Below are 19,643 nucleotides of genomic sequence, written 5' to 3'. Positions count from 1 at the left end.
CAACAAAGTGACTAAGTCACTGGTAATACTCAAACATGTATATGGACAAACTCCTTCCTCAAACAATGTATATATGGTTGTGTAATTCCGAACTCGCAAATCCACACCTAATCGTAAGTATTGATGTCGAAAATTTCGAACTCGCAAACTGCCGACCAATATATCATAAAAGCTCTAGGTATAAATGTGAAGGAGCGTATCTTATATACCACAGGTGGAAATTCTTATTTCCCATAACAATTCCTGACGACAACAAAACATTACAAGTCCTTTCCAAACCATGGAAAGATTACAAAGAACCAACAAAACAATCATAATACAAACTGAAAAACGCATGGAATGCACAAACAGATAAAGCATGAGTTTGTAAAACATAAACTTTTGCAAAAGAAGCAACAATGGTTTCATAAGAGTTAAAAGTATTCCCACATCTTTTGATGACAATCCACGCCTACCTTGAAATCCACGATCCACTGGTTCATCCTTTGAATTGATTGTTGTTAATATAGTCTAACTGTTAATCACACAAGAAGTCTAAGAATCTATCCAAAATGGCGCACACAAGAATCATACAATTCTATATAAGGTTTACTAATTCTATTATATTGGTTCTATAGTCAATTCGATAAGTCCAATGAGTATCTACAACTTTTTAAAAGAAGCCAAAGGCTAATTCAGACCACAACTAGTCCAAAACATCCTACTAACTTAACTAGTCCTAAGCCCAAGTCTTCTACTCTACCCCATTAATCTAAGGTCTGGTCTACCTGAGTCAACTAACGGTCACTGATGGTCAACGGGGTCAATTAACAACCAACGTTAGTCAAAGGTTAAAGTCCAGGGTCAAAGGTTTAACTCGGTCAAGATTCAGTGAGTCAAGTCTGGTCAGGTATGGTTTAACAAACTCATGCATTGTCTGATTGTGCTTTCCTTACATTGTCTAGTTTTAAATTCCGAAAGTTCTGTTATGTCTTTTAATCTTTCCATTGTTTGGAAATGAACAGTAATGCTTTGTTTATCTCCATGAATTGTTTGGGAAATAAGAATTTCCATTTGTATGTTTGGAAATGAGAATTTCCATCTGTGTGTATACAGGATACTGCTCCTTCATTTATATCTACTTATTTTCGAGCTTTTATGCTATGGCTAGGGCGATACACCGCAATATTACCTACTAGGTGCTGGAATTTGGTATTGAATATTATACATTGTTTGACGAAGGAGTTAGTTCTATATACATGATTGTTTATCTCTGTGAATTGATTGTCTTTAGTGTTTTCGGAAAACATGAATTGTATTCCAAATCATTTCCAATGATTACTTGAAAGTTAGATGTTATTCCTACTGGGCACCCCTTTTAGGGATGATGTGCTCACCATTTCCACTTTCAGTTCCAGAGACAGATCAGATCGCGCAGCAGAAGCTTCGAGGAGTTGAGTTCGTTAGTTTGGTTAACTTCGACTATGTTTATAAATTTATATATTTTATTTGTAAACCAAATGACTATTGTATATGTATCATTTGAGAGGAGTTCTTGTATGTTTCAGAGCGGGGCTAGTTGTTGGGTTAAGTTTTAAAGCAGATTTCTTAATTGAATGCTTAAGATTATGATTTAGATTCTTAGAGCCTCTTTATTTTTAGTTAATATCTTGGATTAGTCAGCTGCTAGCTTTGGGGGCGCTACCAAATACTCGAATCGGATGGGTATTTAAATTTTTTATCGGGTCCGGTTCCGAGTCCATCAATTAGGAACCAGATTCGAAACTGTTAGGACTCGGAACCGACTAAAATTATGGGTTCTGGGTAGTACACTACCCGCACCTGATAGGACCTGTTGGCACCCCTAGGTTCCCTCCTTGGACCCGACAACCAAAAATTGATAGGGTTGTCAATGGGTACCCATTATCCGGAACCGAAACCAGACTAGCTAGATTCGGGTCCGCTTCTGGGTCTTAAAGTTGGACCCATTAGCAACTTAAGACCCGATTGGACCCGAATATTAATGGGTCCAAACGGGTAATACCCGTCGGGTACCCGATTATTTATCCTTTTATTCATCTTTTTAGTAAAATTATAGGTATTTTGCTAGTTACGATTTTGATACTTTTTTCATTTTTCATTTTTTCTTGCATTTAATCTTTATCTAGTACATTAATGAAGAAATAATAATAAGTTTTTATAAAAATAATTTAGATTCAAGTTAAAAAGAGAAAGAAATTAAGTTTTTATAAATTTTTTTATAGTTTTTTTAATACCCAACGAGTTCCGGAATTTAAACGAGTCCGGTTTTGGGTCCACGAATTTAGGAATCGGATTCCGATTCGTTAGGAACCGGACCTGACTTTTATAAGTAGGGTCCGGATCTAATGATACCTGAGAGGACCCAGATCGGTTCGAAACGCTTCCCGTTCCAGCAGCCTTTGTTAAGCAGCAACTGAATTTTCTCCCAAAATTGACTTGGAGTCAGACACCCCCACTTAAATTTGTTGGAATTATCACATGGCTAATATATCATCAGCTCCCAAATTTGACGATGTTAAAAGCTTTTTGTAAGATAGTATCAAAAGTTGAGCCGCATGGATGCTCTGTAAAAGTTTCCTCCACTCAAAAATTAAAGTTTTTTTTGTCATATTGGTTTGTTTTAGGATTCCGGATTCCCTTGAGCTTCCGATTCAAACCAGAAAAGGGAAAAGCCAAGGCCAAACGCAGATTCTAACTCAATATATATAGCCTAGCGCAGCACGAGCTTTCAATATCAAACAATCTAGCTGCTGTTTAGCACTTTGGCATTAGCTAGTTTTTGAGAATACAGATTATGGGAATAGTTAGAGAAAGGGCCGATCATCACCAAAACACTCCAGAGAACTTCGCGATTGTTGAAACAGGGATTTACAGGTGCAGTTTTCCAAATTCTTCTAATTTCCCCTTCATCGAGACCCTAAACCTGAAATCGATTCTATGTTTGTGTCCCGAACCATATCCCGAAGAGAATACAAAGTTTTTGCAGTCTAAGAACGTTAAGCTTTTTCAGTTCGGCCTTCAGGGAACTAAAAAGGAGTCGGTTTCTGATGATACGATCACCGAGGCTGTAAAGGTGTTGCTTGATGTTAGAAATCATCCAATTTTGATTCACTGCAAACACGGGAAACACAGGACAGGTTGTGTTGTCGGTTGTTACAGGAAAGTGAAGAACTGGTGTTTGTCTTGTGTGCTAAAAGAATACCAGCGGTTTGCAGGGGAGAAAGCCAGGCCAAGCGATATGAATTTTATTGAGAATTATGATACTAGTTCATGCCTTGGTCAGAGATTTTACAGTGGAATCAGTTACGGGAAGCAGTGTTTGGTTTACCAAGAAGAGATGGCGAACAACAATGCACTGGCAGCCGCAACCGCTGGTGGTGCAAATATAGGCTTGATGTGGGGGGTATCGGGTTAGGGAATATGACATTTGCATTGCAATTTCGCTTACTTTATTAACCATGACTTGCAAAATTTCGAGTCGATGAGTGAACATGTACATATGTAACTTCAAATTTAAGAGGCTTGTTTTGTTTAACTGCGCATCTTATTTGCTTTGGCCTTTACAATATACTGAGAACTGACACCTTTCATGTCAGAAAACCAAAATACAAATAAAATATGAAAATTTACAAACAAGCAAGTCACTAGTTCTACCTGGCCACTAATGAATCGGTTACTTGATTTTCAGAATTTTTTGAATAAGAGTTTGTATGATCATCAAAACTTCTTTCGACAAAGAATCCGGGCTCTTTGGGTTCGAGTAGTAATGAATTTTCAGTACTTAACATGAAAACCACAGCTGATATACTTGGTCTGTCTTCAGGAAGTTTTTGAACACATAATAAACCTACTTGAATGCATCTCAACACTTCATGAGATGTTGCAGAATTTGAGTCCTCCAAACCCGGTTCCATTAGTTCACAAGTGATTGTCATGATAAAACCCTCTGTTCTTTTTTCCACTCATTGTCTCTAACACTAGTATGCCGAAGCTGAAAACATCGGATTTCACGGAAAAATGGCCATCTATTGCATACTCTGGAGACATATAACCATATGTTCCAGCTAGTCTCTCTGTCTCTGCTTCAGTCTGTTCGCCTCCTAACAGTCTTGCCATTCCAAAGTCTGAAATTTTCGGGTTCATATTCCAGTCTAGCAGAATGTTACTGGCTTTCAGATCCCGGTGAACAATTCTCAAACTAGAATCTTGATGCAGATAAAGAAGTCCTTTCGCAATACCCTTCACAATGCTCAGACGTGTATCCCAATCCAACAGTTTGCTTCTCTTCTTATCAAAAATGAAATAGTCCAAGCTTGCATTTGGCATATACTCGTAGACCAATATCTTTTCTTCTCCTTGAATGCAACAACCTAAAAGCTTAACAAGATTGCGGTGTTGAAGTTTTGCAATCAATATTACCTCGTTTTTAAACTCAGTGATGCCTTGACCAGAATCCTTGGAGAGCCTCTTCACAGCTATTTCTTGTCCTTCTGATGTCTTACCCTTATATAGAGGCCCAAAACCACCTTCTCCTATTTTGTTTGTGTGAGAGAAGTTGTTTGTTGCACTTTGTATAGTAATCAAATCGAACAAAGGTAAGTCCAAATCTTCATTCTGTCTCTCACCATCATTAAGTACTGTGTCCGTTCCCCTAGTTCTCCAAATGATTAAGAAGATGACCAAACAAAAGAATAACATACCTGAACTTACTGGGATTAGGACTTTCATTAGCATTCAACTATTCTTTTTGTTCTTCGTGTTATTGAATATCGGTTCTCCTTCAGATGACGCTAATCGTATGAAGAGAGGTTGGTTAAGAGGGACAAAACTAAAATTTCTAACATCGAAAAGATCATCAAACCAGAGTATACAACCACTTCCACCTTCACGAATATCTGAGTTAGCATAAGCTGTACAAAAACAGTTTCTCTTACACTCTGAATCACATTCTTTAAGGCTCATACTCTTGTTCACCAAAAAATGTATCATGTCAGGCAATTTAAGCCCTTTAATTTGTACAAATATATTGCTTGCACACTCTAGATTTTTTTTTCGAACACAACCATCTATCCAGTTGTTGATGCTCCGTTGCTGTGGTGATATCGCTGTGAAACCTTGCAAATATTGGCACGTTGGGGTACTAGCTATGTTGCAAATACTGTTAATACCGCAATGATTGTAATCATCACACTTATCTCTTGGGAGCACCAACATTTCAATCCACTTCATAGTCTGCTTATCCCATCGAAATCGTTGAAGTTTTCCCTGTTCGTTGAGTAGCTCCCTTGTAATAACAGATGAGTGGTTGCCCCCGTTTTCGAATGAAGAAGTTACTTCATCGGCGTTTATGTCATTTATGTTTCTGAATATGTCTAAAAGCTTAAAACCTACACGACCAGTATATAGAACTCCATTCCATACCCCAGACCGAAACTGTTTCGTTGATGCATTGAGAAGAACAAATTGAGGTAAGCCAGTAATATCCATGACATAAGAATAGTCTCCTAGAGAAGGGTCGGCGGCGTTCTTCCATGATGTCAGATTCCGACTGAAGCCATTTTTTAGGTCCAACCCAAGTTTCATTCCAGGTAATCGAGTATCCGTAGGATAATCAAAACTTTGCCATATATAACTTGCGGAATCATCCTTTAAAACAAGATTTCCAGACTCTAATAGTTGAACAACGGGGTTGCCTACTGCTGACCTTGTTGACCAAATAACCATTGAGAATGGCAATGTTCCCCTCATCTGTTAAAAGTAAAATTTCCAGCTGAATCCGTCAACGGCTGATTTCTGTTTGCAACCCATACGACTGTAATAGGTGTTATATTCTTAAACCAAATTCCCAAATACATATTCTTTGGTATTATTTTTACTGAAAAAGCCAAATTCGAAGGTTTGGCCTGATGAAACTAAGGTTTTGCCAACACTAAGATATTCGTTTTGAACCATCATATCATTTGCAATTGAGCTTTTCGAGAATATGAATAAAAAAGTGCAGAGGAATAGAAGCAGAGACATGATAGCTTGAATATCAATAATTCTCGTTGCAGTGCAAAAAAGTCTAGTTGATAGGCTAAACTACAATTTAGTCTAAAACCGAAGTCGCTAAGAAATTTCCTAGATAGTTCAAACAAGAGACTAAAGTCAAAAAGTCAATGACATAAAAAGTTAAATGAAATGAATACAAAATCTGTAATGAATCCGATAATTTATCTGTATTTTGAACATTTAAACTATGACCATTTAAAATAGTGCTGTCACTATCTAAGCATTTATATTATTCTTAGGAGACTAGACTGAGTCGCAAAATGTTATACAAGCATTGCCAGCTGCACCTTCGTCTCAGGATATGAATTTCTCCTAATTTAGATCATTGTAGAACTGCCTTAATGAAATGGTCATTTCCTTGAATTTTCGTTTTCAATATTTTCTCAATAGGTACACGAATACAAAGACTACCCCTTCATTCACGATGCTCAAATTCGACCAAGACTAAGGTGGTTTCAAGATTTAGGATTTTTTCACCAAGTAACTGTAACACTATCCCATCAACTGGGGATGCAACCCCGTTTTGCTCAAATTTGAGAATTGACTCGAGTTAGTAATTTTGCTAGTATTTTTATTTTAGGTGTCTTGACAGAAAGTGTAGTGCCAGGATGACAAACGAATTAAGGTAATGCTTAGCTTTCCTGGCTAATTTCAGACCTACCATTTCCTTCACACACATACTTAAGTCAATATTAAGATGCTAATTGAGGCGATAACTGAACGTATACATAATACATACTCCCTCCGTTCCTTTTTAATAGGCTGGTTTCCTAAAATAAATGTTTCAAAAAAATAGGCTGGTTTCCTAATTGGAAAAGTCAAATGTTACTTTAGTTTTGTGGAACCACTTTTCTCTTAATTTCTTTTGATGACAAGTGTCATGTGTACCATTTCACTATATTTCTTTTGATGACAAGTGTCATGGGGACCATTTCACTTCACTTCACTTCTTTTATTGACAAGTGTCATGAGGACCACTTTCAATGATTAGTTCTCTTAATTTTCTCCAAAAACAAAACCAGCATATTAAAATGGAACGGAGGGATTATGTAAATTCAATTTTAAGAGGCTTATTTGGTTGCATCTTATTTACTTTGGCCTTTTCAGTATGCCTAGTACCGGCCTCTTTCATGTCAGAAAACAAAAATACAAAGAAAATATGAAAAATTACAAACAAGTAACTCACTAGTTCTACCTGGCCTCTAATGAGTTAGTTACTTGATTTCCAGAATTTCTAGGATTAGTATTCACATGACCGTCTAAGCTTCTTTCGACGAAAAACCCTGGTTGCTTGGGTTCGAGTAGTAGTGAATTTGGACTACTTAACATGAAAACCACATCTGACATACTTGGTCTGTCTTCAGGAAGTTTTTACACACATAATAAGCCTATTTGAATACATCTCAAAACTTCAAGAGAAGTTGCAGAATTTGAGTCCCCCAAACCTGGCTCCATTGGTTCGCAAGGGTAACCTTCATTCCATAATATCCATGCGTGTCCTAATAGGTTACGATGGTGGTTGTCATGGTGAAACCCTCTATTCTTCTTTCCACTTGTTATCTCTAGCACTGGTACCCCGAAGCAAAAAACATCGGATTTCACAGAGAAATGACCATCTACTGCATACTCTGGAGACATAACCATAAGTTCCAGCTAGTCTCTCTGTCTTCGCTTCAGTTTGTTCGCCTCCTAAAAATCTTGCCAACCCAAAATCTGAGATTTTCCGGTTCATATTTCAGTCTAAAAGAATGTTACTGGCTTTGAGATCCCTGTGTACGATTCTATTTTTATGACGACAGTGCTGCTGAAAATTTCATTAGGCTTAATATTTTGAAGACCACTAAATTGAACTCCATTCCACACCCCAGAACGAAACTGTTTCACCGATCCATAACGTAAAACAAATTGAGGTAATCCAGTAAGCTCAACACCATAAGAATAATCCCCAATAGAAGGGTCGTTGACGTTCTTCCATGATGTCAGATAACGATTTAGGCCAATCTTTAGGTCCCATCCAAATTTCATTTCAGTTAATCGAGTATTTGTAGGATAATCAAAACTTTGCCATATGTAACTTGGTGAGTTGTGAAAAAACCCGTCCTTGAAAACAAGATTTCCAGACTCTAAGAGTTGAATAACGGGCTTTAACCTTGTTGAATTAGATGACCAGATAATCCTTTTTGAACCATTGAGAACAACAATATTTCCATCATCTACTATTTTAAAAACCCCAGCTACATCCGTCAACGGATGATTCCTGTTTGCGACCCATACAACGAAAGTTGGTGTTATATTCTTATACCATATTCCCAAGTACAAATTCTTGGTATTATTTGTACCGAAGAAGCCTGATTCGAATGTTTGACCAGATGACACTAAGGTCTTGTTAACACCGAGATATTCGTTTTGAACCATGGTATCCTTTGCATTGGAGGTTTTCGAGAATAAGAACAGACAAGTGCAGAAAAAAAGAAGCAGCAGCGACATGATCGCTGATGATATTCGCAAAAGCAAGAAATTGAAGTCAAAAGCAATTGATAGCTAACTTATGTGTATGTTGAACATTTAAACATGGAATTTAGAAATCAAATGTTTGGTATGGTAAATCATAGAGACTAGACCGAGTATCTATCTATGCAATTGTATAAATCATAGAGACTAGACCGAGTTGCAGATGTTATCAGCTAATCCTTCGTCTCGTGTTGTGTCTATTTTTAATTCATTGTAGACTACCTTAATCATTTTCACAGCCATCGGCATCTTCATTTCCTTAAAATTTTCTTTTTCTAAAAATTTCACTAGGTACAATGGCTATTCACTTGGTTCAAAGTTCACAAATTAGACTAAGACTAGGATTTTTCAATTTGGCAGTACAAGAACTATCCAGATGTGAAAGAAATGGAGTCGTACAAGTGTTGATCGATCTACCAGTTTGAATTTTGAAAGCTGCTAACTAACGAACTCATCACAAACAAAGGTCAATGCATCAGGAAATTGTGTTCTTGATAGGTCGACAGTTCTAGGTATATCGAGAGCCTAAGGCATATTTTGGGTATGGTGGTACCGGACTTGGCAAAATTACGAGATAATGGCATATACCCAAACTAAATTCTTCTTTGACTGATAAATCAAATATGAATCCTATTGACTATTGTATATCCAAATTCTTCGACAAAATGTACGGAATTTGAAAAGTATTTGACTTAGAATTTAATAATCGAAACAAAGAATTGACATACAAAAGTGTTTTCCCGGTATTTTAAAATATTACAAGTGAAATGCATCCTACCAATATATTCTCTATATAAAAATAGAATTTTTTTAAGCGATGTGGTTAACCGGAGCTTCTGGTTGATTCTGGATCCACCATTTAAAATTTCAGCCAATAGAAATTGAAGGGAATCTTTTGGTCCCGCGAAATATTATTTACCAATAATATTTTTGAAAATAATTACCTAAAATTACTAAATCTTATTAATCTTGGAAACATAATAAAACAAATATAAACAATTTCAACATTACCAGAAAAAAAGAAAAAAATAATTTCATCATGATAAAATTAAATATGCAATATTCATCATGATTTCATCATAAAATTAGATCAATCATGTGAATTAAAAAAAATCCAATGTCCATTTATAGTGTTTGTAATAAAACCGCCTAATTACAACTCCAAAGTACGGATAAAATTTTAAAAAAATAAATAATATTCAATGTCCAATTACACATCTTATAAATAAACTAAACCTAATTATTACAATTCTATTAATAAAAATAAACTAATTGTGGTTTCCAACTACGACTCCAAAGAAATCAAGAAAAAAAATTAAAAAGCTTTGATCAAATTTTGATTAAGAATTAAAATTTAAACTCAAAATATATAAAAGTTATGAATACTTACCTGATCGAAGCGTGCTTCCTTTTTCGTTAAATAATCCATTGTTTGTCCTGTGCAGTAGTCGAAATACAAAATCATTAATAGAAAATCGTGGAGAATAAAAGTATGATATTGTAAAAGAAAAAAAAAAGGAGAAAATAACAATGAACAAGGTTCAATATTATTTTTTAAAAAAAATATTTTTAATAATATTCATTCCATAAATAAATAAAATAAAAAATAAAAGTAAGAAAATTCTACAGATATGCTCGATATTTTTTGGACAAAGATATTGCAACAATTAATGTGGATATAAAAAAATATAGTCAATATCTGAAATCATAAATACTACATAACATTTAAGATAATAAATGGTATTATTACCTAAATAGAGTTTTTTTTTAAATGGAATCTCTAAACTTGGTAACCCTCTATATAAAGCACCCGAGCTAAGGCCAAAATTCATTGTGTCCACGATGCTTCTTTGATGGCGGCTTGAATACTTTTTCTTTTTGGTTTTGATTTTAATTTTCTAATCCGTGGTCGTCGTTTGATTTGCAGGTATCCTCTAAGTGTAATCCATTGGCGCTGCTTCTCTTTTTCAAAAACAACTTAGGTGATTTTTTTAATCATTGGCGCTGCTTCTCTTTCAAAAACAACTCGGTTGATTTTTTTTTTATCTCGCTTTGAAGTTTGTTGGTATCGAATATCGGTAAGTTTTTGTTCTGTGATAAATGTTTTAATATTTAGTAGTTTTTATATGCACATGATGGAAAGGCAAATTTTGAATATCTTATTATTGCATAGTTGTCTACATTAATTTTTTGTTAGGTGTTGTAGTTGTCGTTTATTTTGTTGGTACCATAGAAAGTGTATTTCATGTCACAAGGTGATTTTTTTTCTTTTAGGATTTAAGTTCTTAGCTTAGATGTGGTTTTATTTTGTGGTGAGAAAACACTAATTTTTTCAGTAATCCATAATTGTTCTCTTTCGCGGTCTTAATGATGATGAATAGATAAACAAGTAAAAGTATTCATTATTGAGCGTTCCATTTATAGGGAGGAAAAATAAACTAGCTGTTGGTTTTTTAGCTTTTCATGTGGTTTTAATATTTTGTTTTTCGTCTTTTAGATTTGTCTTTTGTTTTCTTTTTTGAACTTCTAATGGGACTTATCGTTTGTTTGTTTTTTCTTTTGTGGCTAGAACCATGTATTTGTTTTTCCCTATTTGTGTTCCTCTTTTTATTCTAATTGCTGTGTACATATGAAATAGCACTTTAATTTATTTTACTGTTAGTTACTGCAAAAGAAGTTACTGTAAGCATTGCCCTCCCTCTGTTGCTGTTGCATTTAGTGTTCAGACAACCATTCACGGAGTAAGTCCTTATTAAATTCGATTTTGCTTCTTTAGCTTTTAAATTTCTCATGTAACTTGATTTATGTTGATGATTTATTGCAACCTACTAATGATTTAATAGTGCAGCCTGTGAAGGGGTATTAGATGTTCCGCGTTAGGTGTTGGTTATGATGCCTCGATCGGATACCATTATGAAAGGTTATGTGCATTAGTGTTCTCTCGATACTTTTTTTTAACCTGGCGGAGAATCGATTTAAGCGGTGGCATTGCAGTTAACTGAGATGTGTCTCTGTATACATAGATGAATATGACTTTAATTGTCAAGTGCGTTTCATCCCTCTTAATATTTAATTTTGACCTGGTGGTATCATTATCTTTACTCGCAGTTTTTGTAGGGTTTGATGTGATCGGTTTCAAATTTGGGGTTTGCTATATGTATAGCGGTTTGCAATATGTATATTTAGTTTAGTTTCCTTATCATGGATATTGTTTCTGACATGTTTTTTCTACCTTCTTAGTGACGCGGAAGAGTATACGTGACCACATAACTGGGAAGTGATACGGGAGTTGTTTCCATTAGTTTTTTCGAACTTTCAAAAAAGTGAAGAGTTTTTTCCACTTGCATGCGAATTTGTGGATTATAATAATCATGTTCAGGTGCCATGCAGGAACCATCAAGTCCAATGTTGTCTTCAATAGGCCAGAGATCGTGGACATGGTTGAAGTGCTAATCTTCTGTGTTTTATGTCTTATTCGCGTCATATCACTGCAACATTGGTATTTATTATAGCTGAGATGCATTTTAATAAGGTAAAATATGCATCCGTGAACGATTTAGATTTTGATGCAAAACGGAGCTTATAGTTTCTCAACTTTACCTTGCCCTTATATATTACCATATTTTGATTTGTATTATAATGTTTATACGTATTCCTTATGTTCTCATTTTTGTTGCGACTGGCTTTGAAGAATTCCGGTGAGGACAAGTGACACTTGCCAGAATAATTGATAGTTATGTTTTTGTTGTCGATGCATTAAATTTTGTTATTGCTCGATTTTAGTGGATGTCTTCGGGTGACTACATAAACCATGGTAGTACACACCTCTATGATGAACCTCATGGGAAACAAATACTGTTAAACCTCTATAATTTAATAATGTTGGGACCACTAAATTTTATTAATTTAAAGAGATATTAAATTATCGATAAATTAATAATTTATTATTTTAAAGATAAATCAATAATATATTAATTTAGAGAATATTTCCTATTGATAAGGTCCATAAATTGAATTTACTCCTTTAATTTGAAGGATTTGGAATTTGAAGTACTCTACGACTTTTGCCTATAGAAAATTAGATACGTATTCATCCATTGGAAATTATCGGTCAATAACCCTAATTAAAGTTTGATATGTATAAAAAACTTTGCAATTTTCTTATTAGTAATTATTAATTTATATAATATTTCGGACCTATAAATATTTAAGGGAGAATTTTGAAACGTATTAAATTATTATATTTTCGAGATTATTATTTTAGCACTACAGGCCTAACAAGGGGACTAATAAATTTTATTATTTTAGCGATATTATTATTTTAACGAGTATTAATTTATAGAGGTTCTACTATAATGCTAACTGAATTATAATAGTTCAAAGTGATTAGATTTATGACTACTAACCCAAGCTGTTGTAACCAGGCAAGAGGCATAAATCTAACAACGTCGAGGTATAAATTCATTCTGCTAATATTGTTGTGATATCATGCTAATATCGTTGTTGTATCAAATAGTTTGGTTTGATTTTTGATTTTTTTTTCTCTTCATTTTCTTAGTTACGCAGACCATTAATATCATTTATTTTTGGTTTTGATATTTTTGTTATATTTTCTTTTGATTCTTTTTTCAAGGATTATTTTAAAGAAAAATAGAGAAAAAGGTAACTAACATGGAACACAATTTTGGTTTTTTCTTCCATCATTTTATTTTTATTTTGCCTACTTAGTAGTTTTTATTTGTTTAACGCACAAATTTAAAATAAAAATTTGTATATGTTTTTTCGATCAGATAGAGCCATGGAGGAGTCGAGAAGGAATTGGAAGTGTTTATAAAGGGTTTATTTCTACCGAAACAATTAATTCAATCTCTTCAAGTAGCATGTCATGCAATCCAATGATGTGGCGGAAAGGAAAGTCATCAGTAGTCTCCTTCTTTTTATCCAATTATATCTCAAATTTTCTTGACAAAACTTAAATTTATCATGAAAATTTGGAATTATATAGTCTCCTTCTTTTTATCCATAAGGGACGTTCTTAACTTCTTACCCAAGTTCCATGGACTTATCTCAAACATCGATCTCCAGTTTATGTGGAAGAGAATACACATACTTGATAACGATAATGGTTTCTTTAGTACTTTTCAATATTTTAAAGTTTTTGTATGTTGTAAATGTCTTAAATATCTTGCATATAGGGCTTAATGTATTTGGACGAGTAGTTTGAAACTGAAACAGTTGTAATGTTTTTCATTTGTTATCACCATATATAAACCCTTCTTGCACATATTCACATTGTCCATAGTGTGAAATATCTTCCATAAGAGGATTATCGATGATATTTTGTTTAGTAATATTGGGATACCCAATAATTAGATCTGGAAATTTGTCATTTTTGGTGACAAGTAAAGGAAAAATAAGACCAGCAAACAATGCTAACTGAATTTCGTAAATGGAATACTGTGCTTAGGTGTATTGAATCGAATTAGCTGTGATTTCACGACACAAACTCCATTTGTCACAATGGCCAACATTAACCTTATATGTTTTTCATATTATCTCATAATGCCGCTGCTCTTTGATGAGGGTTTAACCTAATGTTTTATTGTTGTTTTGGGATGGATATAGAATGTGCAAGTTGTGAAAAGGATAGACCAACAAGAGTCCCTAATGAGAGAATTGATCACCTTGGACATGAGGTTACTATGTCAAAATGAATGTCCTAATATACCGGTGAACTGATGGAATGGCAGTGATTCAAGGTTGGAAATGCTAGCAATCAGATCAACATGGAACACGTTGGTTTTCAAGATTCCAATTACCAATGGTCATCATATGTAGCCTTCATAAAATAGACCATATATAACCGTGTTTCAAAAATTATATATAAATAGGAAATGACTAATACATCGTTGCGGGTTTCACACGATTGATTTCGTTTTCTGAGTACACACAAGGTTAGTCATTATCTTTTGAGATTCATCTACCTTTCACATGATTTAATCATATTAATCGCGTATATAGTCGATCGTTTAATAAGCATTGTGTGTTTTAAAATTTTCGCATAATTTAAACATATTAATGGCGCATAATATATGTTAGATCGTATGATAAACATGATGTATTATCAATTTCGTGTGGCATACTGTTTATTGAACCACAAGTATGACAGAAAATCAATATTTGAGGAATCTTTTCGTGTGGCATACTGTTTATTGAACCACAGGTATGACAGAAAATCAATATTTGAGAAATCTTTTAAATACCATTAATGGAGGAGCTCAAGCAGTGGTTACTACGCGGACAAAGTTCTTTCAATTTCTATCCACTGAGAATGAGTTTCTCAATCCAGTCTCATCCTCATATGGGGATTTGGTAAGAAATAGATTCAGAAAAAAGTACGTCGCTCATGTTGTTATTCTCGCTTATCAAGATGACAAGATCAATGAAATAAATAAGCGCATCGCAGCCCTGTTTCCAGGAGAAGGACGTGAATACCTGAGCAGGGATTATGTGTCTTTTACTACTGATAATTACACTAAAGCAGTGCGGTTGTATTCCAAAGAATTTCTAAACAAAGTTGAAGATGCGTACATGCCGCCTCATGAACTAAGATTAAAAATTGGACTGCCAATTATTCTCTTGAGTGGACTAACCAGGGGACAAGACATTGTTGCGGGCACAATGTTAATTATAACAAAGCTACTAGAACATGAAATTGTTGCGGAAGTGTTAACAAGAGCTGCAGTTGGAGAAGAAGTGGTGATAGGAAGAAGTGTGATGAAATCAAGAACACCATACCACTAACTAGATGTCAATTTCCAATAAAAATTGTCTTTGCAATGCACATTGACAGATGCAAGGCACAGAGCTTACAAAGTGTTGGGTTTTACTTGAAACCAGGGGCTTTTGATGAGGCTTTCGATGAAAATGACAATCCCACATACATTGGCATTTCAAATAAAGCTAAGGAGCCATCAAAAACAAAAATCACTACCATCAGAAAGAATGATTTACCAGATGGATATACCAAAACTATTGTTCATCAACACATTCCTGAAAATTTCGGGTCTATAGACCGTATTATTCTCCAAGCAGTGACCTATTGGAATGAGACTCATGAGTAGAAGGTTAAGATATCTTGAATTAGAGATTTGCTTTTATTTTGTCTTAGGAATGAATTTGTTTTATTTTTCTTAGGAATAGATTTGTTTAGATGTGATTTTTGTATATCACAAACAATTCCAACTTTGTTATGGATTCCCTTTTAGTAAATGTTATGGTTTTTCTAGTTTTGCACTTATGCTACCATTTTCAGAATAATTTGTTTAACTTGATATATGCTATTGTGAAGTGGTTATTCGTGAATTTCCAAACAATAACGCATCTGAAAAGCCCTCCCGGTGCAATGACTTTAGATAAATTGATTACCAGATGTCCAAGGTATATGCGCAAATTTAAGCTCAAATCCTATGCAGGCAAATTTTTCTTGGAGAAAAAACCCTATGAATTTATATGGTATGGGATCATTACCATATGAATTTAGAATTTAGATCTTTGCTGCCGTAAATTTTTGTAGCTACATTGCCCAAAATCTTCCCATCATCCTTTAAATGGTATGGGATTATAATTACCATATGCATTTAGATCTTTGCTGCCGTAAAATTTGAGTAGGTACACTGTCCAAAATATTTTTCGTGCGAAAAGATGGTTTGCTTACCTTAGATAAAAATTAGGGTTTCTCAATTTAGATAAAAATATGGAAACAAATAAGATATCTTAAGAATATAATTCAGAATTTAGATAAAATATTAAAACAAAATATGGAAAAAAAACACTACACCCTAATTATCCTCTACATAAATAAATCAAATGTAAGTGATTTTAGCACAAAAAAAAATACACATGATGAAACTAGAAAATCTTCGTAATATATACAGGTTACTACCTACACGCGGTAATAAAAAAGAATAGCAAAAAATGGCAGAAAACAACATATTCACAAAAAGAAGAACAAAGAAGACTTGCGGAACAATATGAAAAGGCAAAGTATACTTATCTCTACCTTGAAGAACTTCACAACAAAAAAGAAAAAAGAGACATACAAAGACGACAAAGAAATCATAGGCGAAAGGGGTGTGAATCTTCGATTTGATAAGAATAGTATGATTTTATTCAACCAACCAAAACAAGTTTAATCATCGTGAAAACAGCTAAGGAGACATCAAAACCATAGACGACAAAAGATCAATTATTTGTTGGCTGCATAACTAAAAGAAATAAAATTGTGTTGCTATAAATAATTTTGGCGTGTAATTTAGAGCTTGTTTTTGTTTGACGATAATTTATATGCCAGATAATTTTATCAGAGCTTATAAAATTTTAATAATCGTCGTGTTTGGCCCTTTTTGGTTCATTTTATTTTCTTGAACACTTGTTGGATTATTTCGATTTTGTAATTTGAAATATATTCTATATATAAAAAGAGTTCAGAAAAAGTTTGTAATATATTCTATATATATAAAAAGAGTTTATAAAAAGAGCATTCAATATTCCATAAACACTTATTGGATTACTCCGATTTTGTAATTTGTAATATATTATATATATAAAAAGAGTTTATAAAAAGAGCATTCAATATTCCATAAGCAATAGACCCGTGCTGATAAACTAGTATGTCAAACAATCCAAGGAAATATGAAACTTAAGATCAAGTGATCCATTACTTCTACCTGGCCCCAATGAAATAGTTAACTTGATTTCCACAAAAACAAGGGTTGTTCGGGTTCGAGTAGTACTCTTCACTACATAACATGAAAACCACAGCTGACATGCTTGGTCCGTCTTCATGAAGTTTTTGCACACAAATTAAGCCTACTTGAGTCCTCTCAATACTTTCATTAGTTCACAAAGGTGATTCCATATCCTAGTAGGTTATGATGGTGATTGGTAAAACACTCTATTTTTCTCGAGAGATCTTGTTAACACTGAGATATTCAAAGACTCAAATTACACCTGGCATCCAATCGATCGTTTGAATTTCAGCTAAACCAAAACTAAAAAATTAAGTCAACACATCTGGAAAACAAAGAGAAAAAAAGATGCTACATTAATAACCTAGAACCTGGTCCTATCGAGGCTAGTCAATAACATGTTTTGGGTACGGTGAAGGTACCGGACTTTGACACTGACGAGAGACTGGACTAACACAAAGCCTAAAATCTTCTTGACTGAAGAAACCAAATAATGAAACCTAATTTGACTATCAATGTAAATCCAAAATTCCTCAACAACATCGAATCTATTGAATAGAAAAGTATTTCTTCAACAAAATCTGTTGAATTGAAAAGTATTTGACTGAGAATTTAATAACAAGAACAAAGAATTAACAAACAAAAGTAATCGAATTGAATAATCAGAAAATCAGAATCGGAAAAAAAAAGATTTCATCATATCTTTTGATATCTTCAAACATAAGATCCATACTGAGCTCTTCGGATATTATCTTGACGTTTCTTATAGACAAATCCTCCTAATCCAACAAGAACCGCACCGATCAACACACCAACTACTATTCCAGCCTTCTTTCCTGAAGAAATCGAAGAAGATGATGATGAAGGAGGAGGAGGAGAAGATTTCTTTGTTACATTACCAACATCACTCTCTGGCGACGGCGATGGAGAATCCGACTGCAATGGTGATGGAGAAGAAGAGGTGTTTTTAGAGGAAACATCTTCTGATGGTGGAGGAGACGGTGGAGATGTCAGAATTGCTGCTGGTGATGGAGCTTCAACGTTTTGAATCGGAGGTTGTGAAACTGGAGAATCGTTACCACTTACTGGAGCAATTGTTGGTGGATCTACTACACAAGAAACATCTGTAACAAGAAGAATCCCTAAAACTACTAAGAAGAGACTCAATCTCGCCATTGCCATTACCAGATCTTGATTACTGTCAAGAAAATCACTGTAAAACTGAAGAATGAAAAGAAGAAAGAAGATTTTATATGGACAAGGCGGTTTATAGAAAAGGGAATGAAATCGTGGCTTAGAAATCGGAATTTGATATGGAAGCAAAAACCGTAAAAGGGGAATGTGGTGGCGTTTAGACACGTTGTTTATAAACGGCAGCCGAGAAAGAACGGAAATCTCGAGAAAACAAGAATTCAGGGAGAAAAACGAGTTTACGGGGAGAGGCGGTGGAGAAGGGATTTTGGGGGTTAGCTAAAGTTAGTCCAGCAATTCAGGCGAGAATTTCGTTTGTGGGTGTATCATGTGTGTGACGCTGTGTTATTAGGATGCAGGGCAGTTGTCAAACGCTGTGTTATTTAGGACGCAGTGTTTTGTCACACACCATACCACACTGATGAGTGCTGGTTAAAGTTTACGTTTGTTTTGTTTCACATTTACATGATTTATAAAGGGGATATCAGTTCTATTAAGTGTTGTTATAGTTTCATATAGGATAAAAAGATCCCACCGATCCTAACCGTTGGATCGACGAAATGGTATCAGCACTTAGGACTGGTATCCTCCTTTATAAATCGTGCACATTTAGAAGATTTGAATCAGAAACAAAGCTCACAAACCATTTCTTTTTCCTCGAGATATCACGACAAGTTTAATGGTATTGATTTTTTTGGAAATAAATCGATTTATATTAATAAATCGGCTAAGTGACTATAACATGATCATTAAAGGTTGTCCTAGATAGGGATATGTCTCCAATGTCATCCCAAATCACCAGCACAATAAAAAATACATGGCAAATAAAATTGGAAATTTGGAAAGAATGACTAACTTTTGTTGCCTCATAAAAAACTTTGTCAAGGATAACCCATTGTGGTAAATCCCTGGCTAAGGAAAAGAGTGCAACGCCGAAAGTCCATAAAACTATAGTAAGACTACCTAAAAAGATAAAAGTACATTTATAATTCCTCAAGTTCATTGAAAATCTTTGTTCTCCATCGGTACCCAATGAGTTGTCTTCTAATGTTGGCTGCATGTATGTCGTCACAAGCAAGTTGTGGAAGATGAGTGTTTTCACCCGCGATAAAACTATCA

General features: G+C 34.4%; 2 protein-coding genes and 2 pseudogenes across 2 annotated transcripts; 1 reads left to right on the top strand and 3 right to left on the bottom strand.

Annotated features, from left to right (window-relative positions):
* Positions 1 to 2,762: 2,762 nt before the first annotated feature.
* Positions 2,763 to 3,662, top strand: LOC113323351 (tyrosine-protein phosphatase DSP3-like). Its single transcript, XM_026571638.1, has one exon. The coding sequence runs from the start codon at positions 2,816 to 2,818 to the stop codon at positions 3,434 to 3,436; it is 621 nt and encodes a 206-aa protein (XP_026427423.1). The 5' UTR covers positions 2,763 to 2,815; the 3' UTR covers positions 3,437 to 3,662.
* A 7-nt stretch (positions 3,663 to 3,669) lies between these two features.
* LOC113323349 lies at positions 3,670 to 6,032 on the bottom strand (annotated as a pseudogene).
* Positions 6,033 to 7,263: 1,231 nt separating this feature from the next.
* On the bottom strand, positions 7,264 to 8,487 carry LOC113324585 (annotated as a pseudogene).
* Positions 8,488 to 17,895: 9,408 nt separating this feature from the next.
* LOC113323352 (proline-rich receptor-like protein kinase PERK10) lies at positions 17,896 to 19,025 on the bottom strand. Its single transcript, XM_026571639.1, has one exon. The coding sequence runs from the start codon at positions 18,513 to 18,515 to the stop codon at positions 18,048 to 18,050; it is 468 nt and encodes a 155-aa protein (XP_026427424.1). The 5' UTR covers positions 18,516 to 19,025; the 3' UTR covers positions 17,896 to 18,047.
* Between the last annotated feature and the right edge of the window lie 618 nt (positions 19,026 to 19,643).

Source organism: Papaver somniferum, chromosome 11, assembly GCF_003573695.1.
Source record: "Papaver somniferum cultivar HN1 chromosome 11, ASM357369v1, whole genome shotgun sequence".
Classification (NCBI taxonomy): Eukaryota; Viridiplantae; Streptophyta; class Magnoliopsida; order Ranunculales; family Papaveraceae; genus Papaver; species Papaver somniferum.
The sequence above is the reverse complement of the archived record's forward strand: the minus strand, read 5'-3'. Positions and strand labels throughout refer to the sequence as shown.